We start from the raw sequence: 27,692 nt of genomic DNA on the forward strand, positions 1-27,692 counted from the left end.
CTGCAAGAGCCAGACCTGCCATGGTGTCCCTCCTGTTGGGACCAAGTGTGGGCAGAAGAGAGCGAACTGGTACGACTCCAATTAGAGTGCTCTCATATCCTTCCTGCAGGAGACAATTGAGAAGGATCTGTCTCAAGCACAGATCTCCTTCCTCTCTGCTCATGTTGCATTGTCTTCAGACACGTTACAATCCAAATACAACCTTCTGCTTGTTGCTAAGGTATGAGTCAGGAGACCCCAGCGTGTGCCTTCCTAGAGAACAGGAAGCAAACTATCAGACAATGGACAAGGTAAACAGCCAATCTCTCAGGAAACAATTCTACTCCACAAGATATTAAAGAATGCAGCTTTGTACCTCAGATCACAGCTACCTGCTTGTTTGAATACAGCATTATATGTTTATGCTGACAGCTAATAAGGAAACATTATTTTACAAAAGTATGTTACACTTTAAATCTGCTCAATCTGAGGCAGTTCATTCAGACGAATTTTGGAGTCCTGTTCTTGCATGGTCAGATTAAGATTTTAAGGCCAGAAAGTTTTATTAACACACTACCTTAACAATGGCCGTATCACATAAGACTGTAGATCCATCTGACCCAAATTGCTACCTCCTGTCTGGGAAACAGCTCAGGAACAGAGTAGTTTACAACTGCTATGTGAGTGCTCCAACAGGTTCCACCACCCCACTCTGGCTGCCTGTGCTCACGACCAGCTCAGACATGATGCAGACAAACATTTGGTTTGTGCGCAAGAGCTGTGAGAAGCCTCGCCAGGGTTTTCTCTGCCTTGCTTCATGCTGCATTTAAGTTTAGGCCCTCATACTTGGTCTGGCTCAACAGGTTTGAAGTGCAACCTCTAATCCATAGCTATGCTGTAGGTAAACCTATGCCTGGCTATGGTGATGTGCCCTGCTGATCCCCAGCCGGACTTGGCTCTCTCATTAGGCCTTGGGCATGCCTCATCACTACAGACTTGCCTGGTAATAACTGCGGTACTACCACCGCCCCTCCTCTGTTCTTGCCACACAGGTCTCACGGAATTGCGACCCTTGTTGGCAAGGCCACTGTCCTGCCTACCTCCCCATCAGCCTCGGCTCCTGGCAGCCTTCATTGTGGAGCAGCCCATTCTTGAGGTTACCCGATGGCAATTTCTTCACAGACAATTCTTTGGAGACAAACAAGAAGCTCGATTCTACATTAGGTTAGAAGCTTACACCAATTTGGTAACGACTAAGGTGCACTGGAAGAGTTCTTGATGAATCTAAGTCCTCCTTCGCCCTCTAAGCTCTTCTCAAAGCTCCACTAATAAAGCTTAGAAGTGCAAGCTCCCACATATTCTAGGTACAAAAAAAAAAAATTGGACAACTGACTCAAAAAAAAAAAGTCAAAAATTTAAGAATAAAAGCTTCTTTGCTTTCTTTATACGTCTATTTGTTAGAAAACCCGATGCATGCTTCTAGCACCTTATAGTATAAGACAGATTCGGTCATCAGTAGGAATAAGAATTAGCAGTGAAGGCAATGATATTCATACAGTGCAATTTACCACAAGGCATCTGTCTGTACATGAATTAGTAGTTTCCTTAATTATCTGTAATAGGAAATCCCAAGATTCTCGGCTGGCCTTGTCAGTTAATATTAACTACAGACTTAGAAAATCATATAAAAATAGAAAGGAAATTGAATCCTGCAGAGGCAGCAGTAGCACTTTATGAGGAATGCAAATTTAGCTTGACTGGGAACTGCTGTATTGGCACCATTGATCCCACTCCACTATAGAGTTTGCCAACACACCACATCACACAACAAATTCAATACAACATGTTGTTAACTCACAGCTCTCACAGAGAACAAAAGGAATACCATAGACAGAAGAGTTGATAACTCTCATCCACAAATACAGATTCTGCTACCGAACAGTATCTTCTCTAGTAATATCCATCAAGCAGAATTAATTTGTTTTCTTTCCGGGAGAATGTCCTCTTCTGTGCAAGCAAGGACACAGATAGGTCTTCTAGATGAGGCTGAGACTCAGGCAGCCTGTGTTTCTGAATAGCCTTGCACAACTCTCTCACTTCACGTCCAATTTCTGAAGTACAAAATGAAAATACTACTCTGCCTTGCTAACATTTTTTGTCTTCCATCTGTATGGCTTTGGACAGGGGAAATTCCTCTTTTTGACACTCAGAATGCAAAGCTGCCATCTTTTGCAGTCTTTTACAGCTGCTCATTAAAAAGAAGTCATTCAGTGGTAAAAAACACTGCTCTGGAGAAAAGGGAATGTTCCTCAGCAGGTTACCTGTCTGAGAACAGTATCTGGCCTGGCAGGCCTCCCTTGTAAAGTACAGTAGGACCTGACTGATACTACAGGAGTGGTCACATCTGAGTTGCAGTTTGGCCCATTGTAATTCATAACAAACATTTTAACAACATTTTTAAGAAAAAACAAGAAAAGACTAAAACAACTACATGCAGTAATCCATGGATTGTCCTGTCACTATTTTACCACTGAGATTTGACAGCAGGGGCTGTCTCAAGCACTAAGTAAAGTTTTCAGTCAAATAATTGTCCTGTAATCGCTTTCAGAAGCAGTAAAAGAACAACCAAAGCCATCCTGTGACTCTTGCATAACTAGAAGCAAAGCTACAAGAAGTTTGATATCTCTACTCTCCTTTGTTTAGGTAAGCCTGTCTCACCCCTTATGCTCAGCCTCCATCAGCTTTCTATACTTGGCTTTCAGTTCCCTATACTGCCTTATTGCACAACTGCATACTTGCTCATATTGGCACCTAGAACAGGCACCTCAGGACAGGGAAGGAAGAACCATGCCTTTAGGATGCAATTTAAACATGGGTTACATAAGTGACAAACTCCGAGAATGGCCTGAAGGGCAGTTGAAGAAGACAAGCACAGGGATTTCCATGAGCTGTAAAGCACTGGTAACAAGAGCGTTGAGATTTTCTATCGAATATAAATACAGTCATTCCAGATGCCTGAAAGTCATACAAACTAGTTCTATTGCTACTAAGCTTCATTTTGTCAGGATACAGCAAGAACTAGCTTTTCTTTAATAGACAACAAGCTAAGTACAGTTAACAAGGCTAGTAGTACTTAGCCCCCGTTAGCTGAGCAAGGTTGACTCAAGGATAGTAGCCAAATTTGATCAAGCATCTAGATTATACAGCAAGTTCTGGTGATGACGCAGGTCCAAGGTCAAGCCAGGCAGTCAAACTTCAGGCCAGAACTAATCTAGCAGAAATAACCAGAGTCAGACAAAACTTGGTGGGTGCTCAGTAGATGTGTGACAACAAGGGTAAGCCCAAAATCAAGATACAAAGCCAGGCTGTAAATTAGGACTGGGGCCAACAACCAAGAAGGCCATAGTTGAGTTACAGAATAGCATTTCTACAACAAAATTCAAACAGATATTGAAGGCCCACACCTGAGCTTAAGTAGAGCTCCTAGGCCCATGGTCAGAGAATAAGTATGTGTGTGGGTGTGGGTCCCGGCTGAGGTTGGTTACTGCTATTAAGGCCTAGTCACTCCTGGCCCTGGCACATATAACTGATATATCTTAAACAAAAGGTAAAAAAGCAACACAGTTCTTCAGAGAATCCACAGCTTCTTAAGCACTGTATTTGCACAAACCGAGGATATTTTGGAAGAATTGTACTGCTTCAAACAGATATCAGAGGACTACATAGGCCCCATTGCTTTCACAATTTAATTTTCAAGCAGTTACTGGCACAGCTGGTTCTGCACATGACTCGCGCCTGCTCAGCATGTGATCACATTCCTGTCAGCCTTGTGACAGCTCAGAACATTTTGTCCTGCCTGTGCTCATTTGCAGCCATTCAGCTACTGTTTGGAAAATGGCAGGAGCGCCACAGTATGATCCTTCAATCAGTATGGCTAGTTCTCCTTCGCTCCAACTGCTATTTTAAAGGATGTCCAGCAACGCCTTGCAGAACAGGCTGTGTGTATATCTTCCCCATATCTGGGATCTTTATAATGACTCCAAAGGGAAAACCAAGAGCTCAATCTATTTTATTATAGATCATTTTGAATGTACCTATGCCGTGTGCTATCGTACTGTGCAGAGGAGAAAGCTAGTGGTAGCCAAATAAGTTTCAGAACAAAGTTAGCTCTGTACTCTGGTTAGAATGGTTAATGTTACTGAAAAGCAGTGCTCAGCAGGAGTTATTGGCCTGGAAGAAGTACTGTACTGGTGTTTCCATTCCGCTTCCACAATCCAGACCCGCATCTGTGCATGGTGCTCTGTACGGTGTTGACATGCCTTCTGTTCTCTTCCTGATTCAGAATACTCTTGCCCTGTTGATAAAAGGAGTGGAAACATGGAACAGCCTCATGGCTGTTTCACATGGCGGTTTGTTAAAGTCCAATTTAGAATAAAAGAGGAGTTGAAAATCACTTAAATATCATTCACATCATGAGCTTGAAGAGAGTTTATGGTAGCTTTAAATGCCACATGAGGAATGTTTGGGAATGTCATTCAAGTTTACTCAACCAGAGTGCAACTTTGAAAGAGAGGCTTCTTTTTTTTGTTTAAACTTTATCAAGTTTGACAAGAAATAGCAATAGAATAGCTGCACAGATAGCAGTAAATAAGCCACTCTCATGGGAAGCAAGAGCGCCTTCAGCATGTCAGGGCCTTGGTGAACTAACAAGCCTTAACTGCCCTCGCCAGCTCCAGCTGGTACCTCCACCCATGGCTCTGCCAATGGGTCCAGGAGCTCTATTTAAGCTCAGCCTTAAAAGCTTACCCTTTGTTTGAGTTGGTGTGTAAGTTTTACTATTGCTGTATTTTGTTAAGCTGGACTCCAGCTTTTTAGTGTGATTTTAGGTGTACTCTTTAAGCTGTATCTGACCTTGAATATCTCTTAGATCTAATTCTGATGTGGTTCCTTAACTTGACTTCAGATCACATATCCTCCATTGTTCTTAAGAGTATGTATGAATACCAGCACTGCTAGCTGCTCTCCCTGGGCCTGTCCTGCTTGTTTTTCAGAGTACAGGGGACTGACTGGTCCTTGGCTGATGGAAGTACTGGTTCTTCTGACTGTGCTACCATGTCTGGTTTGTAGCTCTTTGGAGAGCTGCTGGTCCTCCGTGTTTCCTGGCACAAAGCTTTCTGCATTGTTTTCACTTGCTGTAAATAGTATTTTGAGTTAAGTACTCCAATTCTCTTATATTCTTGAATGAATGGTAGTAATTCAATAGGGGCTACAGGAATGGAATTAATTCAATAATATTTCCATTGGTGATTCATGCTTAAAACCCTCCTATTATAAGAAAGTAAGAGTTTCATACTGTTGCATTGCGTATTGCTTCTGCTATTTTTCTAAGAGTCTTTAAACACTAATTCAGATTGTTACACTCAGTTTTACTGTAAATGATAATTATATGTTAATTTAAGCCTTATATACAATTATCCTACTTCATTAGGAAAACGTTTCCCTCTGTCTATAACTGTGATGCTCTTATTCACATTTATATCACAGTATTGCTTAAATTGCACTTGGTTCTTGTATGAAACTTAAATTGGTGTTAATGTTTTTCCTACATATGAAGTATCAGTTCTGTAATAACTCAAAGCAAGAGTTTCCACTGTTAAGTGATGAGCCCATAAACAATTTTATCCAATCTGTTACTTGTAACACAATAATATCCCTGTTATCATTGTGATTCTTAGACACTTAAAAAGCTGAAAGACGAGAGCTCTGCCTGAGCTCGTTCCTGGTCAAGAATTTCAAGGCTTGCCACTCTTAGATCAGAAGGAGGTAATAGAGTTAAGTATGTACAAGTCCTCTCAACTCACAATTTTAGGTGATGCATATTGAGTGAGTACCACCAGTGTGTGTTAGGCTGCATTGATTTATTATACCTAAACATTGCTTCTGGAAAATGCAACTGAGAGCTACCGCTATTGTTTGGACTCAAGTCAGAGTCCTTGCAATAAAGCTCTGCTTAGGAAAGGCTACTTACGTTCAAGCTTAACTTTGCATGGATTGGTCTCTCTTGTTGTAACTCTAGTTTTGTGACAGAGCCACAGGATTCTTGAGAAATAGCCTAACTGGTGTTTTCTTTGCTAATCACAATTTACAGTCTGAATTGGACAATGCTGTAGTACGTTATGAAAAGGGATAGAAACAAATGTTGATGCTTACTGTGGATTACTGTAATGGTTTCCTTTCTTTGCTGAAACAAGTTGGCCATAAAGATATCAAAAAACCTTAGTGCAACTTCCAACTGAGGACCTTCCTTAAGTGGTGAATGATCATGAAATAGTGTTCCTCACCAGTGACTTGTTCTGTGTATTTTTTTTCCTAGTCTAACAATTAAGAAATGCTTTTGCTGCTGTTTTTCCGTCTTGCTATAATCATATTGGTAAGTGGGCTAGCAGAAAAACCTGATCATATGATACTGTTTCATAGCAGCTGAATAATTTCCAACCTTACTACAGCAGGTGGCTTGAAGTAACAAACAGTATGTGCCTTACTTAAAATCAAATTTCCTGGAGATCTTAGTGATTAATCATAATCTAATAGATAATATAATCTCATCATGTTAATGAATGGTGTGTTATGGAGGAACTTGCTTTTCAAGCACTGAGAATTGCTCAAACCAAATGATGTGTTGTTTTTTTTTGCCAAATTATGGCAGGGGGAATTACGAGAGATACTACCGAGATTGTAACAAGTGTTGTTTTCAAAGTAGAACCAAGAGAGACAAAAGTATGAGAAACCTGGTCCTCCATGGGCTCTATGATGAGAGGATAGGCTCAGTGGCAGAACACTACTTTACTATAGATTCAGAAAGTTGTTGTATGCTTTCATTGCAGATGAGAACAAAGAAAGGAAAGAGGTGAGTACAGAGGATGTATTACAAAAGAACTATGAACAGGCAAGAGGTCTTTCTAAGGAGTTGGACTCTTTGCTAAAACACTTCTTGCTGTACTGTTTCAGAAAGCCTTGCTTAATTGAGGCTATCATTTCACTAAAGAAAGGTATTTCCTATAAAGTAACAAATATACACTGGATATCTTGCTGCAGAAAAGATGAAGTCAAGGCACTGTAGTTTTGTCATGTGATAAAGTAGGTAGTAAGTAAGGGGATTGTCCGCTTTCAATTTAAGTGTCAAATGAAACCATATTCAGATAAATTAGTTTGCCCTTGTTACATGTAAAACAAGCTACCCCCTGTTCGTATCAGATAGTTCTGACTTGAAAACAGTTAATTGCATGTAAAACAGATATGAAACTTTAACAACTGCCTCTGGCTGAGCCCTGTGTCTTATATCAGAGACAAGTTAATCTTGCTGTGATTGCATTTGCTTGAACAATGTAATCAAATGAAGGAACAACACACAAACCCAGTTACATTGTTTAGTTTTCAATAGACTGTATTAGACTATAAAAAAAAAAACTAGCAGTTTACTAAGCACCTCCAAAACTTCCTTTAGTTTAATGGTATTTGTTAAAAGAAAATAATTCCATTCTCTTTATCTAGCTTCTAAAAACAGAATGATATTGTTTTAAAACTAAAGTGCAAATTACAGGTCAAAATGTATTTAGCAAGGGTCTTATATCTAGTTCTATTTTTCTAGCACTGGGCATGAACCTTTTTTAAAATTGTTAGTTTCAGAGTAAATGCAGGCTGTTCCAAATGACTGTAATTCAACTGGTGCACTGCGTGCAGCAACATGTAGTAATGTGTGTTTGTGAGGGAAATCCATGTTTCCTTGTTCTCATTTTGTCATTAATCTCTCTACAATGTATTCTTTGTTAATTAGCTGGTAAGTCCTTAAATTTGTGCTAAATGTTGCAGTGATAGCATCTCGAAGGTCTTGTTACAAAGTCAGCATGCTTCTAAGTTTTCTGAGCACACAAAGAATTCTTGAACACAGAATCAGTGGGACTGGCAGATGAACTCCGAATTATTCCCTGCAAGGACTCTTAGGTTTCCAGAAATTAGGCTGCTGCAGACATGGTTCACCACTTCCCTGTTATCCTGTTATGAAAAATAGCTTGCTTTTGTGCTTTTCCAGTTTCCTACAAAGCTAAATATTTATTCTTTCCCAGACTGAAATATATCAAAATGAAGAAAGGATTAAGTAAGAATGAGGAGAATGAATGAAAGATGCCATTTGGAATATAAGAAGAAATAAAGGATTGGAAGAAAATGAAAGAACAGTTGGGGGGGGGGGGGAGGTCTGTGCAGAAGACCAGAGTAAGGGGAATTGTGAGAGCCGAAGTTACTTCAGCATTAAGGAAAAATTTACAGTGCAACAAGAACAGTGTATTTTAAATAAATGAATTGATGCTTGAACTCTGTCTTTCACAGAATGCTAGTTAAGTAATTCTGAGCACAATTTCTTTGAGGGCCCATCCCACTGTTAAGTTTCTTCTACAGTTATATCTAGTATTTTCAACCGGCTTCAAACCCCTAGGGTGACTTGCTCTGAACTGGTAGATTAGTATGTACTATATTATATAAAGTAGTTCTATCTTAATATACTAACTCTTGAAAGATCTCAACCCTCCTTCCAGTCTTTATCATTGTGAGGTTTAATGGCAGTTTTTGCTTTTACCCAGAGTACACTTTAGTCCACTTCATTACAGCCAGACCTCCAGATTTTGTGTACTGTAAATTATTCACTTCTTTAGCAAGGATCTGTTAGTGAAACAGGTATATCAATATTTACTTTCCTAACAAGTAGAGGGATTGATAAAGCTAACTGTGTTTAATCTGCAACACACAGATACCATTAAAATTAATGCAATTTAACACATGCTTCAGTATTATTTATTATAAACTTTATGTCCTTATAGCTTGGGACTACGTTATCAGTTTTGACAGAGTAAGTGATGTTAAGCTATGTTATGCTGGTTCTTACAGGCTTTCTGTAATGTTTTAAAATATATTCTTTATCTATAAACACTTCTGGAACTTGCCAGGTGTTCAGAAATCAGTTTTATTAGAATTTGTTTTATTTATAGATGTATTCAACCTAATTTGTTATTTCCAGTTAGATCTCACACTTGGTTCTTTTAATGCACTTCTCTAGAAAACAGCAACTTTGAGGCATAAAGAAGGAAGAAAAGAAAGGGACTGAAAGGATAAAACACAAGCAAATTAATAGTAGTGCTTGAAGTTACTAAATCTCCTATAGTGTGAGGAGAAATGTAACAAAATCAGCATTTGTGTTACGTTCTGAAGGTCTTGTATGTCTGCTGGTTACTTTTAAAAATAATTCATACAGAATTTCACAGTATTTTTTTTCCAGAACAGAGCTGTCTTCTGTAGGGTCATAAATGATAGGAATGAGCACACAAACAGGATGGGAACAAGTATCAACTTTTAATAGCAGCATCTGTCTTTCATGAACAAATCCTGGGAGTGGCCTTTTTCATCTGCCTTAGATGCAAAGGCCATTCTTGAAGAAGTACAGCTGCTCTTCCAGAGGAGTCCCTTCTTTGAACAGATGATTTCAGTGACAAACTTGCATTACGAAGTTGTAATCCTCTCATGTAAGTGTTATGTCAAAACTATTATCAAGATCAATATGCTCAGTGTCAGTAGATATTCCTTATAAAAATACATTTGATTTTCTTTATTAGAGGAAAGCTTCCAAGGGTTATGATAAGCCTAAAAAATAACAAAGTCTGCAACAATGTTCCTGTAATGCAACAGCCTTTCAATTTCTTGATATAATAGATAAATTTATTTGGCTTTATCTAGCTAAAAGCAAAGGAATCAAGATGGTGTAGTCACTGTACTTCATTATTTCCCACATCATTAACTTTTGGTGCTAGATAGAGCTTTAATAAAATAAATTTCTACATATTGCCCATCAGTAAAAGACAGTTGAGCTAGATATTTTCTAAGAATTTTACTGATGTAATCCTGAAAAAGTTAAATCTGCTTTCTTTCTCAATATTTTTCAGAAAAATGTTTTACTTCAGAAACTTTACCCAAAAATTTTGAGGGACCTATTAAAAGGGATTTTAGGATTTTTATAGGAAAAAAATTAAGAATTTGCTTTTCAGGTTACTTGGGAAGATTTAGTATCAGTTTTTGCACAGGCAGGATTATATATTCTCTAACTAGCTCTAATGTTAATGTTCATGCAGATTACTTTTAGGAAGTAAGCTTCCTACGCGCCACTAATGACTTTTCAGATCCATTAGTCTGTTATAATATTGATTTCAAGCATTACCGATTAATGCTGTAAGTAGATTTATTTCTGCTCTTAAAATATAAAGAATTGGCACCTCTTGTTACTGTTATTAGATGAATGGTATGTAACTGCTTGATTTATTTGGTTCCTTGCTAGGCTCCTTCCCTTCCTCTGCTCGTCTGTCCCATTCCACTGTCCTGTTTTCCCCTTAACTACTGTTTCTGTAATACTCAGCTAAATGTTAGGCCCTTTCCAGCTACTTTCTATGAAAGAGGAACTTGCACTAAACTTTAGAAAACTCAAGGTAGGGCAAAAATGAAAAACTCAAGCATGCACAGCATTACTTTTTTCTACGGTAATGGTGGTGTTTCATATTCGTTGTTCCTTCTAGAGCCTGATTCTGCCACTGGCCACAAGCTGCTCTGGCCCTGGCTGCTACTGCTGTCAAGGGACTGCAACCTGCTGCTGATGCTGGAGCTGCTGCCTCCTCATTCACTGCAACAGCTATTTGCTCCTCGTGCCACCTCTTCAAGGGACCGAGCTGTCCGCAGTGCCCAGGTACGTAATGGCTCACTACTAGATTTCTTGTGTTCCATTCAGGGCCTTACGGTAGGGTGCTATCCAGGCTGTGACCAAGCTGCACGCAACCAGATCTAGCTCCTCAATCCCTTGAATCCAAAGGTTATAAAGCTCCTTTTAACTAGTAATTTATACAATGTGCATGTTCCTCTAGCTATCATCTCCTGTTCGGCATTTTGCAATTACTGTATGTATTGAACAAATATACCTCAGTCATTAGCACCTCCATATTCAGTACAGATCAAATATATATTTTTTTGCATGCTGTTCTACAGGTGTCTTATAGGTTATGTCTTTGGTTAGACCACAGACACTTTGTTGACTAACCTATTTAATTTATCACCTATGTTTTTAAGTCCCCCATTATTTTTGTTCTACAGTTCTAATTAGATGTCATATTCAGGCCATCAGCACTGATGACCTATACCATTTTTCAAGGCCAGACTTCTTGAAGTACTAAATAGTATTTTTGAGAAACCTTACTCAATACTAGGTTATCTATTAAACTTCTCTAAGATTTAGCTACTTAAGTTAATGTCCTGGTTCCAGTTAGGACAGAGTTAATTTTTCCTCCTAGTAGCTGGTAGGGTGCTATGTTTTGGATTAGGAAGAGAAGAGCGCTGATAACATGCTGATGTTTTAATTGTTGCAGAGCAGTGTTTACACCAGGCCAAGGACTTTTCGGCTTCTCGCTCTGTCCTGCCAGCGAGCAGGCTGGGGGTGCAGCAGAAGCTGGGAGGGGACAGACCCAGGACAGCTGACCCAAACTGGCCAAAGGGGTATTCCATACCATCTGACGTCATGCTAAACAATATATAGGGGTGGCTGGCCGGGGTGGGGGGCCGGCTGCTCGGGAATAGGCTGGGCATCGGTCAGCGGGTGGTGAGCAATTGCATTGTGCATCACTTGTTTTCTTACACATTATTATTGTTAATACTATTATCATTATCACTATTATTATTATTATTGTTATTATTATATTCGTGTTTTAATAAACTGTCTTTATCTCAACTCACAGGCTTCACTTTCCCGTTTCTCTCCCCCATCCCAGAGAGGGAGGGGGGAGGGTGAGCGAATGGCTGTGTGGTGTTTAGCTGCCAGCTGGGTTAAACCACAACAGTTAATTGTTAAATATGTGTGCCACCTCCATCGGTGTGGGACAGGATAATATGAAAGTCACATGCCTATGTAAACCAAGGCCTGTGCATGTTCTAAATGATAGAGTGCAGGTGACTGTGCAAGAGGAGTTATAAAACAACAGTCTAAAATGTACCTGGTTCCACATGTCTGCGTTATGCCTTTCTGCATTAGATCTTGTCACCTCTTTAGCCATTATTTTTCTGCAAGGAGACCTAGAGTTAAGCAGTCACTTTGAAGTGCAGCAGAAAGTTCTTTGGGTGGGTACAGGTTGTTGGAAGGCGTATCTTGATAATATCTGTGAAGGAAAAAGTTTTAATTTCAATCAACTCAGTAGTATTTATTTACTGGAAAATAAATCAGTGTGAAGTTGTACCTTGAATTTAAGCAAGTAAACCTCCTGCTAATTCAGTGTTAACCTCCTGCCTCATACAATGCTAACTCATTGCAGTAAACAGTAAATTTCTTCTGAAATTCAGTAAAGGGAAAATGAAAAATTCATATTACAGCTGGCAACATTCTTTATCATGATTTGTTGTAAAAGGGCAGGTATGTCAGCTTTCCTGTACTTTTTGTGCTAACAGTTGATGTTTAGGAAAAGCTGCCAACTGTTCAAGCCTCTGGCAAAACATGATAAACATCTGTTGTAAACAAAAATGTTTGGTAGAATTCTAGATATTGCAGACTAGCCTGAAGAAAGGTTTCTTCCTTAAACTTTCTGTGCAGAAAAGTTTCTAAGCAGTTGGACTGTTGTCCACTGAATACCTATGACTGTTTCTTTTTCTAAAGAAAGGAAAAACTAAGAGAGGGGTTGTTTTTATGTCTTGCTCAGTCAAGACAAGGGCATCAGATGCTGAAGAGAAATAGTTCAGAGAAGGGTGAAAGACCTGGCAAGTCAATCACTGTGGTCTTTAAGAGCCAGGGCTGTGTGAAGCTAGTTCAGGGAAGCCCAAGCTGCCAGATCGACATACTCCTTACCTGCAGGAACCCTGGTGCTGCAGAAGGACCACTGGCCTGAAACTCAGGTTCAATTTAACAATGAACACTGTTTAAGTGCTTGTCTGCACAGAAGTCGTCAGAGTAATTACAGTGTGGAAGTGGATACTCCTGCTTTTTATTGTCTTTAAATACTCTTAAATTGATATTGTGCTATAATTGTCTTGTATTCAGCTGGAGAGGGGCACCTGTGCTACCAAGAACATCTGCACATTGTGTCAACTAGAAAAACATGTCAAAGCAGGCATGGCTATTTTGATGAAGGATATGGGCCCTGACACATTTTATGAGTGTTTCCTTAGCATCTTAGAAGCTTCCTTTGGCAGACAACCATGTTCTTGTATCAGAACAGCACTAAATCTACTTTTTCTAACATGAAACAAATACATTTCTAGTAGAACGTCTTAGCAATAAAAACCATAAAAAAATTTTTATATATACAGGAGGAGAGAGGTTGCTGTAGACTACTGGACAGCAATAAAGGAGCTATCTAACTCAACATATTAGATTTTCTTATTATGAAGTGTTTATTTTATCTAGAAAAATCTTCTGTTAGACAAAATTGAGTTTAAAATGTATACTAACATAGTTAATTATATTAACAGATATTAAACGACAGTAGGTGCTTCCATTGTGACTTCTCAAGTGACAGAACAGGAAAACAACTGGAAAATGGTTGAACAAAGAAACTAACTTCTCTGACTTGTCCATTAGCATACTTTATTTCAAGAAAGGAGCTATTAGTATACGGTAATGTGCTGGGAAAAATACACTTGGGTTACCATTTGTTCATGTCTACAAATTGAGAAAGTTATAACTAAATGCTATCAAGTTCTGAATTACATTATTCTGAAAGTATGAATGGAATTAGCAGCCTGAATAAGTATCCAGTGTTTAACTCTTCATGTCAGCATTCACTCTGTGGTAGGAGAAAAATTTTTCAGATTTTCCCCTCCCTATGTTTTTTTTTTTTGTGTACCTGAAGCTGAGTTCAGAGCTTGTTAGCATGCAGGACTGTTGTTTTTATATTATCCACATTAGACTTTCTGATCTGTTATGTTCCTCCTGCTGTTCTGGCTAGTAGACATCTGGTAAATAAGAATTTAGCTTTCTTCCTACAGTCAGAGAAAGAAACTGAGACTGGACAGGACCTCTTGTGATCATCTAGTCCACTCCCTTCTCAAGCAAGGTCAGCTACAGCTAGTTCCCAGCAGGCTTCTCAAGATTATAGTGAGTTGGGTTTTGAATATTTCTAAAGATCAAAACTCCCCTACCTCTCTGGACAACCTGTCCCAGTGTTTGACCACCCTCTAGTGTTCTCAGGGAATTTGTGTTTTTGTTTTGTTGTTGTTTATTTTTTGTTTTTATTGGATTTTAAATCACTGAGATGAGTCTGGCTCTCCTTTTCATTCCCTCCTACCAGATATTAAATCACATTGAGATAGAACCCTGCCCTCAAAGCCACTTTTTCTGCAGGCTGAAGAGTCCTATAGCTGTCTCCACTTATAAAATATGTTCCAGTTCCTTAACCAGCCATGTGGCCCTGTGCTGGTCTTGTTCCAGTAAGTCTGCATCTTTCTTGTAATGGGGAACCCAGAACTGGACACTGTCCCAGGGAAGCAGATGATCTTGTTTATCAGATAAAAATCACACCAGGTAAAATCACTGGGAAAATGTGCTTTTACTACTACTGTTTCTAATACTAATCAATGGCCCCAGTCCATCCAAAATGATACTGTTCTTATTAAAGCTTGCAAGATTTTCATTGTATGGTATTCCAATAATGACTTTCAGTAACAGCTGCACTTAATGATCAAATACCTCCACACAAGTTAAATCTAGATCTTCACGAGCATTGGGTCAGTATAGTTTTATAATAATGTGACTCTCAGACATGTTCAGGCAAAATCTGGTGGGGAAATAGCACCTGTTGGTCAGACATATGGTAAATAAAGGTGTCTGTTCTTTTCACTTCCTGTGTCAACTAGAAATACGAGTTACAGGCTTTTGTTGGTACCCATTGCTGCCCAGTCTGTAGCATGTCATAACGTCTACGCCATGTTTTTCAAACATTTATGGTTAAGGGGTGGGGAACCAAACCTCTCTTGAAAGAGCTTTTTCATACCACAGTCATCACTCCGTTTTTATAATGTAGATTGGTAACAGGAGTACTGATATTTGAAGTCCTTTCAACAGTACAGAGACAAAATGATCAAGGGAAACTGCTGAGTTTCATCTTGGCTCATACATCATAAAAATTGCTAGCTACATGTGACTGAAAACTGCTGCTCCTACAGAAATGACAGAACTTAAATAATCCAGCTCAGTTGCTGGATTCCACATACAATTTGTAAGATTCAGCCGAAACAAAATACGTATTTGTAAAACCCAAAACTGAAGAGAGCAAAATGTACTATCAGTGGGATATGGAGTATGTGATATTCCATAGTAAAGCTGAAATGTTTCTTTCCAAATTTTTTGCCCAATCCTCTTAGTTTGATGAAAGTGCATCAAGTGATCTCACAAGTATATAGGAGAAATTCAGCAACCAGTGCACCAGAAGGCACTAGCACAGGTGATCATTAAAGGACTAAATACCCAACAACCTATGGGGCAGTATGTAAAACCCCTGTTCCTAAATGCTCAGCTAGCCATTCTGGGTGCTTCAGTTGCAAGCACTTCTCTGTAATACTAGTCCCAGAGTTCGGATCTTCAAATCCTAAAAATCGGAGCTTCTAGTAAGACTATTTATAATCTACAAAAAAAAAAGTCTCACTAAAACATGAGTGCCTTTTTGAGAGGAATGATTCCTCTTCCGGTTATTAGGAAAAAGGAGGTAAAGAGCTTGTGTCTCAGCAGGTTTGTTCTGGCAACCATCTCACCATATTGCACTATTTCCTAGCATGCTGCTTTGAGCCTGATGTTGGAGGTTAGAGCTGAGGACCGACTCAGCATGGTCATTCTGGTATTCTTATGTTCTTAGACATATTAAACCCTGCTATCTTTCTTTAATGTAATGAAACAGATGATTTGAAGTAAAAATATCCCTTGTGAGATCTCTTGCTCAGAATTTCCAAAATGTTGGAAGATTATAAATTTAAGACCCTAAATAAATGGCCAGGTGTTAGATGGGTATTAAGGAGCAGTTAAGTGCAAGGTAGTAAGCACTCTGTACCTGAGAAATGTGCTCATTTATTAAGACTTCATTTTAGCAGAAAAAAACTAATACTAAGAATTTCTCAAGAACTTGAGAAGCAGCATCTGTCAGGACCCTGACTGCATTAATAGGTCTTAATTGCCCTGGCCGGCCTTGCCTGGGGCCCATCCACCCCTCTGCTTATAGGGCTCCATTTAAGCATAGTCCTGGCCCTTCGCTGTGTATCTGTTTCTGGCACAGCTCTGCTTGTGCCTGGCTCTGGAACTCACTGGTCTGGCCCTGTGTACTCTCACTGCCCCTGACTTGCAGCTTTTTTTTTCCACAGTTTTACTTCAGACCTGCCCTGAGGTCATGGGATTGCCAGATAGCCGAGAGTCTCGGCTGATCCTGGCTGCCATCCCTGGGTTGATCTATGTTACCTGAGGAGTTCATCCACAATGGAAGTGCAAAACAGCTTAATTCTGTAAGGGCAAAATGACCCAGAAACTTTCCACACCTTCTGTGGAATATCTGTTTTGGTGAACTGTGAAGTCAAGGCATAGTGTATCTGTTAGGACTTGTGTGTGAAATGTTTATGCTCAGAAAATAGGTTTGAATTTCTTTGGTATATAACTTCAGAATGGTGCTCTGAGATTATTTTTCTATTCCTTTTACAGAGTAGCCAACGTGATCATTGTTGACTTGCTGTCTGCAAGACACCAGAGCACATCAAAACCATTGCAGCTGTCTGATGACAGTAACTAGTTATGATTGCTGCACAAGGATGTTTCCTTGTGAAATGTAAAATAAACAGTTCTTTCTCACTTGAAAAGAAATGCATGAAAGTAACTCCACCACAAGTCAATGAATTTGAAAACAAAATACCAAATAGATTAAGTATGTTCATAGTCAGGAATGCAATAGCAATCAATAGTTTGTACTGATTGCATGGCTAGGGTTTTTTGAACTTTCCATTTTCAGTTGAATGTGTAAGCGAGACGCGACTGTATTTCTCATTACTTCTTCCCCCTGACAATTGGTTACTACAAATAAACAATGATAAAATGTAGCACCTTTGCTTCTTGTGTATGAGGCAGCAACAACGCGTTTATTTAATAAAAAAAGTCTTTATCCAAGAAGGGCAGAGTCTTAACTTTCTGACTGAGTAATGTTTTTTGGGGGGAGCAAAGAAGATGACGAGAATTTTGCTCTGAGAAAACTACCCTTCGTTACTAAATGCTGCAAAAAAAAGATTAAAAAACAACAAAATGTTTCTGTAATCAGGAAGAAATGTCTCTCAGTGTTCATTCTTTATCGATGTGTTCTGCAGTCTTAAGTCCCACTACTGAAACTGCAGAGAAAGTGAAAACGTTCGTTTTCTTACCAGGAAAAGAAGATGCTCAATCATTCACTCATAAGTGAGATAAGGCTCATCTAAATGTGGTGTCTTTCATCATGGGATCCAGGTTTTCATTAGACAGGGAGATGTCAGTCATTTCCTGCTGTTGACATTCTGAAATATCAGTTGGCACAAGAAGGAAGTGGTATGGTAGTGTGTGAAATAGCTCAACTGCTTTGGGTAATCAGGCCCAGAAACTCACTGTGTATTTAAAGATGCATGGTTTTAGTGTGGCTTGCTGTTTCAAGCAAACTGGTAGCCATCTAGAAAGAGCAGAAAGAATACAGTACAAAGTCTTCCTGATCACACGTGAATTTCATATACACTTTCAGTGAAAAATGTGTAAGTTTAATAAAGATGGCATGTTTGTCTACATTTGTCTGCTGTGCTGTAGAATTACTACCCAACTATGATTTCATGATTTGAAGCATCTGCAAGTCATGGACAGGAACGCCGGTTTTGTACAAAGCAGGCGTAACTACAAAATTAGAGCGAAGTGAAAAATAAGTTTGGCTTTCTGAGGATAAGTGCTAGTGTTTCCCATCATTTTAGCTCATATAGGTTTGTTTTTTAGATATTTGTTGATTCAAAATAGAAGGTTTTCTGTATTCCTTTTAAACCTCGTAAACAATCTTCAAAAAAAAAATCTACACACATATCAAAAGAAAACCCTGAGCTTCAGTTGACTTTGTATTGTGGCCATACTGAACTACTAATTCATCAGCAAAAAAATAAGTAAAGTATATATGAGGAAACTTACGATGTTACCAGAGAACAGATGTCCACCATTTTATTGTTTGCATTACTCTCATGCCTAGAAACGTTAGCCAAGTCAGAGCATTATACCAGCACCGAGTGAAAAGTCTCTGCTCCAGAGAACTTATTATCAAAGTATATGGAGAGAAGCGAAGGCATACTGGCAGGTAAGAAAAAGACAATGTAGGTCAGCATGGACAATACAGCCAGCAGGCTCCGTGTGCCTGCAGCCTAGCTAGTGTCAATGTCTTTTGTTGCCACTGCCACCAGCATGAGGAACTGCATGAAGACAAGTAAATCATGCATGTTGGAAGCTGTGTTAAGTGAACGATGGAAATGAGCACCACTGGCTGACAGGGTATGAGAGCTGGAAAGCCAGCACTGTCTGAAAGATGACAGGTAAGCTGGAGACAGACATCCCATCAAGGCCCTTGGACGTGAATCATATATATATGATTTAATAGAAAAGGGGGAGCTAAGATGATGCCCAGCAATAGCAGTCAAAGCGATGATCTGGGAGAGGACAGGATCCAGCTGAAAAGGGCTCAGACTGGGTGGGACGTAGCCACGGTGTTAACTGCTTGCACAGCCACACCAACACACTTGCATCCTGTCTGCATCCTTGTGATAATTGCCTGTTACATTCCATTAATCAAGGTCAGAGAGAAAGGATGTCATAGCAACTGAAACAGAAGTCAGTGAGGATCCAGATGAGGCATTTAGCAGAGTAAGTACTAATACAGTCCTTACTGCAGAGAGCTAGACAAAGAAGCAGCTCTGTTTCTGTACAGGCCTCACATGAACACTTGGGGAATCGAAGTCCACGGTGATGACAGGCTGGATGACAGCCTTAGCAGAGCAGTTTATAAAGAAATATATGGCTTTACACCTCTGTACACAGAGACACTCTGATTACAGAGCTGCAGTAGATTCTCTTCTAGCTTAAGCATTACGTCTGTTTGATTTTGGACTCCGTGTGAGAGGTTTCAAGTTGCAGCAGCGAGAAATGCCTCAGAACATCTCTGTTCTTAACAGTCCTGACAGAATCCTGCCCAAATCCTGCCCACTGCTGTAGTCTGAGCCACCTCCTGCTTCAGCTGCCACTGGCCATTTTGTCTCTGGCAGGGCACTCGTCACTGAAATCTATGACAGATTCAGCTAAAACATCCGCTGGTGTTTTTCACCTGCACTCACTCTTTCAAGCTGTCTTTAGAAACAATTCAAACAGAAGATTTTGAAATTTTGGTGATTTTACTGAGTGGTTTGTTTCTTCCTACTCATCCTGTCCAGATTCCTGTAAGCACTGGGCACAGTGAAAGATAGAACAGCAAAGCAAGGACACCTGCAATAGCTATGAGCTGCTGAGACTGAAGCTGCAGTCAGTGATAAAGCCGCCTGCTTATTAGTGCAATAACATAATTTTCTCCCACGAGTGGATTGACAATCTTGTCTTGTTCTTTTTTTTTTTTTTTTTTCTTCTTCTAACAGAATCACCGATGATACTTCTAGAAAGGACAGGATTTCTTGCACAGGGATGTTGTCAGACAAGACAGTACGTGCCAGGAAAAATAGCTGCATAGCCATTAGGACAGTATATGTATTCTCTGTGGATAGTTTGAAAACAATAGTCCTATTATTTGTGGATAAAGATGATAATTCTTTAATATCAGATGAGACCACATTTTTTTACTTTCTGGTTATCTTGAGCTATTATTTCTCAAACCCCAGGGTTTTCACTTTGATTGCTGTGTGTAGGTACAAATTGCTTCTCATTGTTCCTCTTCACTTAGTCTTTCCATCAGAGAGTCGGCTGTCTCCATTTTTGTCCTGTATCTTACCCATCAAGACACTTGTGCAGCTCCCCCCCGCACATCCTGCCATGATAGGCTCTAGTCACCGACTTCATTGCATTTCAGAAGTAACTGCTGCACATGCAGAAAAGATTAAAAAAAAAAAAAGAACAAGTGCTACCAATTCAACATTTTATAATTTTTAAAATACCATTTTTCCACTGACTACAGTAGGCACTAAACTGCACCAGTACAATTTGCTTTTTATCATGTCACATGTGAGAAGGGCTGAAAGGTGGGAACTCTTATTTGGGAACTGGAATTAGGGAAGCTACCAACTGAAACTATCTGAGACGAGCTTGGCTAACCAGAGTTCCCCGGAGAGGGTAGGCTTTGTGCAGAGGTTGAGCCATAGCAGACAGGGAAGGCTGAACCTGAAAGCTCAGCCCAGGGAGCAAGTTAATGAGCTGTTCTGGGGGCACTGCAGATTGGACTTGGCTGTGCTGGAGAGTGCTGTGTGTGACTACGTCTTCAGGCTCTTTTACTCTGTGAGAAAAGACCAGAGGGACAGGGGTGGGTTGGCCTTTTCAAGCTACCTGACCTTGAATCCATAAACCAGTAAAGTAAACTGGGAATACTACCAGGGAAACTAAGGCAGAGGAGAGGCTGGAGGGTGTCCTGCCATAGCATGGCAGTCTAATGCCATGTCACAGACCTAAATTGGTACCATTGCAGAGAAGACTGACATAATCTTTTTATCTCTGGGGAAGAGGGAAGAGACTTTTTTTGTTTTTTTTTGTAAGTCTTAGAAAAACATTGTGCTTGAATGGACTCTTCTAAACTGTTTCTCCTGTCTGGCCCATCTGTACTCAGTTCACCTCAGATTCTCACTCTGCTGCTGTGGGGCTGAACTGCTCCATGGTCCCTGTTCTTGCTGTTCACCACAGATCTTGGCTACCCTGTAAAATCAGAACTACCTATGAGGTGAATTATTCACTTCTACAGCTGAGCAGAAACTTTATTGATTTGATTTACTGTTTTCTATTTTGTCTATTGAGTTTTGGGGAGTCCCAACAGCATGCTCCCATAAAGGGCCATACAAAACTTTGTACTCAATTTAACAATTTTATTTACGAAGTGTTCTTGCCTCAGCCTCCCTTGCCAAGTTACTTCAGGCATGAACAACTAAATTTAATTTCTGCGATTAATACAGCACAAAAGGAGATGCACACAGAAGACACCCCCCTCCCTGCTTTGTTATTTGGGATGCCAAAATGGCAGCATGCTGTCTGGGAACAGTTAGGAAGGGGGAGAATTTCCACCTGATAAATCTTAGGTGTTAAAAGACAAAAAGAATACAGAGAGTAGAAAATGGATATCTGTGTAAAACGAACAACACATTTTCACCCACCTATTTAAGCAAATAGGTTTGTTGCAGGCACTGGTACAAAAGCAGGCCTCTGAAAATGTTTCTGAGAAGCATGTTTTCAGGTGTTACTGACATTTATTAGTACAGCAGATACCTAGGGCTAACAAATCCTGTAAAAGAGGGATTGTAGAAGGAAGGCTGTGATGAACTCAGACTCTTACAGTGTGGCAGTGCCTTTTGAAAAGCTGATACTGAAAGTGGGTAGGTTCTCAAGTGACAAATGAATAATGCCTTCCTCTATCCCATCACTTACAGGAGGACGTAGCATGTTTGGAGGGCATGCAGAGCATATTTAAACCTCATAGCCAGCTGCTGAGGAGGATGAGGTGGGCCTTTTAATCAAGGATAAAAAATTGTACTTGGTACATTAGAAAGCAGCTGTTTGCTGGTGTTGTTTTGTTTTTTTTTTTTTTGAAGTTGAGCAAGAAGAAATGAAGACTGAAGTGATGAAAAGACTGAAGAAATCTGACTGATAAAAAGACTGAAGACTGAAGAAATGAAGACATAAAGAAATGAAGACATAAAGAAATGAAGACTGTCAGTCCCACAAAGCAAGAAGAATTTGATGCTCCTCTAACAAAAACATCTACATTTTTCACTAGTGAAATGAAATTGAGGTTAGCCTTGTTATCCCCAGAATGTTTTACCAGGGTTATCACTCTCATTCTCCCCATTATAACTTGGGAAAAATGACCTAACTTACTAGAAAGCCTTGTAAACACCCAACTTCATGCTCTCTGCATTCCTAGTTTGTGGTAACTCAAATTCCAGAACTGTATCTGTATTCAAAGAAGAGTAAGAGTTTACTTTGCCCCTTACTGAGTGGTCTGTTCCTGTTTCTTCATCCTGGCTTTGGATGAGGAGAGTTTAAGGAAGCCCAGGTGATTTTGTGTAAATATATCTCAGGGACGTTCATGCCTGGCTGACCATAGCCCTTTTCTTCCAACTCTCCCGGCCCTTCCAAATAGCAACCTGTTTATCTTCTAAGCATCAGGTTCCCCTTTCTTTCAGTCCACTCTGTGTTCCTGCAGACAAGCCAAAACCTAATTCCACACAGAGCTCCCAGCCAAAGAGAAGGAACTGTTCCCTTTCACTGATTGTGAAAGAAATCCTGTGCTCATCTGACTTTAATTAAGCTTTACCCATGGATTATCTTTCCTTTGTTCTGCTAGGCAGTTTTCTCAGTTTCATGGTAGGACCCCAGAGTCCCCAGTCTTTGTGCTGTTTATGTCTGTGTTTTATAAAAAGCTATGAACAAGAGTTAATTATCAGTAGCAAGAGGTGCAGTTGAAAGTCAGGGCTCTAAAACTGGGAAGGATGTTCTCACCATACCTCAACATGACAGAATTCAGAGAGAGGAATTCTGGCAGGTTTTATTTTCTCCAGAACTGACTCTGAATGGCAATTCAGATCTGGGCCGTAAGCCAAATGGACTTCTGCTGTGTTTCACACACAAGACTGTGGAGGAAGTGTTTGAAAAATTTAAGATGGGCAGAGAGGCTTTAGAAAGTACCAGGGGTCATTAACTGATACATTTTCTCCATTACGCTTTGCAGGGATACAACAGATTTAAGTTTTTGGTCAAGAGTAAACAGGAAAGACAGAGGGCAAAGTTCCCTCCAGATCCGTAAGTCTGTAAGTCTGATGACTGAAGTGAAATAGCCTTACCTATAAAGAAAAACAATTATTGCTCAGTAAATTATTTTGAATTGTTCTCTCTGGCTTAATACTGCATATAAACAGATGAAAATCCAAAAGAAAACATTTTGTGAATTATTTAGTATGTATCTTTGCCTTACTTCCCAAACACTATGTACAGAGAATGAGATTTCTCATGCTTCACACCTTGTGCAGCTCTAGGACATGATTCCTCTTCTTCAAAGGAAGCCGAGGCATCACATACGAAATAGGTCACCTGAATTGCTTCTAGCAATTAGCTACAACACAGGATCAGAAAGCTGTAACCATATGAGGACATTTCCACTGAATAAAAATCTTAGTGTTAGGGAATAATTTTCAAAAATGATTTCACCCAGCTTGCTACTGCTTAGCATTCTCAAAAGCAGTCCCCGGAGGCTAAGGAAGGACACCAAATCAATAGCCCACTTTGGACTAGCATCCACTTCTTTCTGGTGGAAACTTCCTTTCCTTTGTACTGCATATTTTGTCATAATACATTCTCAGCAGCTAATGAACTAATCAAATTGATTTGCCTGGAAGGACATGTACAACACAGCTAAATCTAATGAAGCAAGAAGACAGTTTCTATAATGTCTGATTTACTTTTAAAAGCACCAGATTTACTTTATGACTTGATTACTCTGCCAAACATATTATGGGCTCCTCTAGGATGCCATCCAAAGAGATGGATGTTTCCAGGCTAACTGCGAATGAAACATTTTCAGTGCATTGATTTGTCATGAAGAGGGAATAGGAAGGAAGAAAAATGTAATCTGTGACCCAGTGAAAAGGAAAATGTAATGTAAAAGCTGTATGTAAACAGACTGAATGTTGGCATTGCCCAAAACTGCGATATAAAGGAGAAAACTAAGAGGATTTGAGCAAAAAAAAAAAACAAAAAAAAAAACCCAACAGAGTCAAACATCTAGTATTTATGCCTGTCCCTGAAGATTTTATGTATTGAACATTGTTATATTAATTTGGTAAGAGCAGGATGTAACTGTATACAACTTCTTTGAACATGAAGTTCACACAAATGGGAGATCTCACATTCCTTCCTTTCTCTCCACTTCAATCATTAAATGTATTTTCTGCTGTACTCCCTTCATATGCCTTAGTGGAAGACAGTACAAGTTCTTGCCAATTTCATACTGTGACTTTCTGTCATCTCCTACCTTTATAGTAGTAAAATGCAAGATTATATTCCAAAATGGTCCTGTCCATCAAGATGTCAAACATAATTTGCAGCCTTATACCTACAGTATGCTATATGCTTGCTGTAGCAGCCAAACCACATATTTAAGAAAACACAGTGATGGATTCTGAGTTCATGACAACTTCTTTTGAAGTTCATACCATTAACACCACATCCAACTCTGATATTTATGTGTATGATGCTAGATGTGGATAAGAGGGGAAGAGCATACCACAGACAATGACTATAGAATGAATCTCAGTCAACAAAGGTAAAAATTGTCAGGCGATTAGCCATCTCTGAGTGCAACTCTGCCTCAAGCCACAGCTAGTTTAAACCAAGTTTGGGTGTGCCTACCTAACTCTGCAGGGCAGGGATTATTCGATGAAATCTCTCTGCCTCTCACAACCGGTCTGCTAATAATTATTTTTAAAGTCTCACAGTTTGACAGCCTGTAGAATGTAAGAAGTCTCTCATCTGGTTATTGCTCAGTGGCCTGGTGATAAAAGATAAATGCTACCTTACTTAAATGACTGGCAATGAAAGGGAATCTGCAGCACTATAGGTGAGTGTTTTTGATATGGAGGCACAGGTCACATACATCCATGGTACTGACACGCCTCCCGTTCATACAAAGAAATGCAAACCCTTTTCCCTCAATTTAAGGTCAGGTAGTGCAGGTGTGAATTTAAGGAAGGGTACATGAGAAGTAGAGTCTGTGCAGAGTGGAGTGAACACAGTTCCCCTGCTACAATCACAAACTTCTCACAAAGCTTTTCCAGAAACAGTTCACACCATCTGTTTTCATTACCAACTGCAATGAAGCTCGTACCTTGCAGTAGGGTCATTCTGATGTTGGCTGGAAGGCCTGAACCCTGTCATACTCATACTCAGGCTGCAGTATGTGCTAGAACAGCTTTTCCACACTCTGTACCAAATACCTTATTGCAATTAAACTGCACTTCACCATTATAATGGGCCTTCAGCAGGCCCCTACAGTGCAACCAATGTAAAGGCAGATTTGTGTGAACGAGAATCTGCTCATGTATGACCCAACTAAACAAGACCAAAAAAGAAAGCAGACAACTCTTGAAACAAATGGTTTTTTGCTGTTCTCTGCCTAAGGCATTTGCGTGTGTGTTTGGTGTTTTTTTAAACTGAAGAGCAGAAAAGGATGATGTCAGTGGGTTTTATCCCTGTTTTCTCCTGTTTATTTTTAGAAGTGGACCAACAAATAACCATGACCTAAATTCTACAAGACAGAAGTGCACACAAGCACTTTGTTAAATATCAGAATCTATTTGAGTTCAGACAATTTCAGCAGAACTGTACACATACATTTTCTTTAATCATTGAGTACAAAAAACTAATTCACCAATACACTGACAATGAGCAGTAAAGTCTAATATTTTAGAGAGTTAGCAAAGTCAACCCTTAACCATCTTTCTCTTCATACAGTGATACTGTGGACATAGCATTGCAATTCAGACATAACTTTGTTAAAGACAAAAACAAAACAAAACAATAGTTTTAAGTGAGCATCACTTTTATACTGTCATTAAAGTGAAGCCGGAATCTGGATGTAACAAGCACCAAACTGGGCATGTGCAGACCCTGCAGCTTCTGTATTTAAATGGAATCTGCTGCTGCTGCCCTTTGCTAAGCTGAAGATGGAGCAAAGCAATCTGAAGCTTTAGTGAGAAACTCTGCACTAGCTCTCACAGTATTCCAGACGGAGAATTTGACAATCTGCTTTACACACACACACACACACACACAAAAAAAAAAAGATAAATTGGCTGACTTAAAGTCAGGGGAGAGCTTTGCTTTCTTTGCTACTGCTTAGATTTTGTTCACATGAATAGTCAGCCCATTCAAAGGGGGATCTCTTGTCCCTCTGAGGACCCCAACGGCACCAAAACTGTGGAGTCCCTTAACGCATGGAATGACTCGGAAGCGATTGCCTACACACTGATGGACCTGCCTCTTAGAGCCCCAACAGTAAGTGCTTTCTGTCACTAAAAGCTGTAGCAGGTAGTTCTGCTGGCGAAGCTGGCATTTATAGAACTGTAAATGGACATTTAAGGTACATGTGCATATTTAATGTTGTAATGCAATAGTGAACAACATAATGGAAACTTAAAAACCTTTTTATTTCTGTTTTTATCTACTGCAGAAAGGACTGTAGAAACACTGGTTTTTGGCAGTTTTACATGGGCAGAAGACAGGGAGGCAAAGTACACTGAATATGTTGCAAACTATAAAAAGAGCATGTTTTTGTAAGTTAAACAGTTGTTCAGCAGTTCAAACACAATGCTCGCTTGTGGTATTATTCAAAATGGAAATCCCCATCATTTCTGTAATAGTCTGTAAATGTAAGAAAGCGCTTATGTAAATGTTGAGGAGTTGTTACTTGCAGTTACTCAAGAAAGCTTTTCAGAAAGGTTTTCCAGGTAAGTTCTACCAAAGCTCTTTCTCAGTTGTTAAATGGTAACAGAAAAAATCCTTTAAAGTGTGATGGTGCAATCTGTGGTAATGACACTTCAGGATAGAGTCTCTTTGGGCTTTCTAAAAATATTCTTCATTACACCCCACAAACCAAACCGAAAGGGTTCAGAAATCTCTTCTTGGCTATGTATCTCTATATACTATTAGACCTGCAAAGTTTTATTTGGCTGCTGTTCATACAAAAGACTGCTAAAAAGAAAATAATAAAAAAAGACCCACGCTGGTTTTTGGAGTTTTTGAAATCTGAAATTCAACTTAAAACATTGATGTGGTCACCTCAGGTATTTTGAAATGAGCCACATAACCCAGTGACTACTTAAAAAAAAATGTGAAAGTTTCAAACACTCCTGAAGTTTTTATGCATAAAGCATGTTGGACCAGGTGTTACATTTTGATCCTAATTTATAATGAAGCAGCAGTAAATATTTTATTATTTACAGAGTAATAATGCAGCCTCTTTGTTTATTTTTTTAATAAAACCTGGAAATGCACAGTGTATTACATGAAAATAAACAGAGAAGTATCCTGAGGCAAGGCACTTATGAACTAAATTAGATGGATAACATAATGAAAGAGGATAGCAGAACATAGCAGGGAGGGAGATGTGGGACTGGAGAGCACATGGCAAAATGGAAAAGGATTCTGGGGACAGAGTGATTCACACTGGAAAGTTCAAAATTATTTTTGTCCTTATTCTGCTGAAAGAGGAAATTATCTGTCCATTTCTTCTCCCTACGTCAAGTATTTTCAAACTTTTACATTTTAATTTGATATCAAGATTGCTTTCAGTCCTGAAACTCTCCTAAACTAATGTGTGCTGCTTGTGGCTGAGATTAAATCCGGAAGACAGGATACAAAATCTGCCATCCAAATTGCTCAACGGGAC

At 39.5% G+C, this 27,692-nt stretch overlaps 2 protein-coding genes across 6 annotated transcripts in view; one reads left to right on the forward strand and one right to left on the reverse strand.

Annotated features, from left to right (window-relative positions):
- WAPL (WAPL cohesin release factor) overlaps positions 1 to 27,692 on the reverse strand; it is a 146,429-nt gene that overhangs the window by 82,341 nt on the left and 36,396 nt on the right. Inside the window, exon 3 of the mRNA XM_048074844.2 lies at positions 12,054 to 12,215. The gene's annotated coding sequence lies outside the window, so the exon portion shown is untranslated. The remainder of the gene's footprint in view (positions 1 to 12,053; positions 12,216 to 27,692) is intronic.
- The window catches only part of OPN4 (opsin 4), a 37,794-nt gene continuing 21,267 nt past the window's right edge, over positions 11,166 to 27,692 (forward strand). For 3 of the 5 annotated variants that reach the window (XM_013174547.3, XM_013174550.3, XM_067000718.1), the window contains exon 1: positions 26,107 to 26,299. In XM_013174547.3, coding sequence (XP_013030001.3) covers positions 26,156 to 26,299 — 144 coding nt within the window. In that variant the 5' untranslated portion in view covers positions 26,107 to 26,155. Of the gene's footprint in view, positions 11,663 to 26,106; positions 26,300 to 27,692 lie in introns of those variants that run through there. The other 2 variants (XM_067000717.1, XM_067000720.1) reach the window with 2 other exon arrangements.

The sequence above is a fragment of the Anser cygnoides genome, chromosome 7, assembly GCF_040182565.1.
Source record: "Anser cygnoides isolate HZ-2024a breed goose chromosome 7, Taihu_goose_T2T_genome, whole genome shotgun sequence".
Taxonomy (NCBI): domain Eukaryota; kingdom Metazoa; phylum Chordata; class Aves; order Anseriformes; family Anatidae; genus Anser; species Anser cygnoides.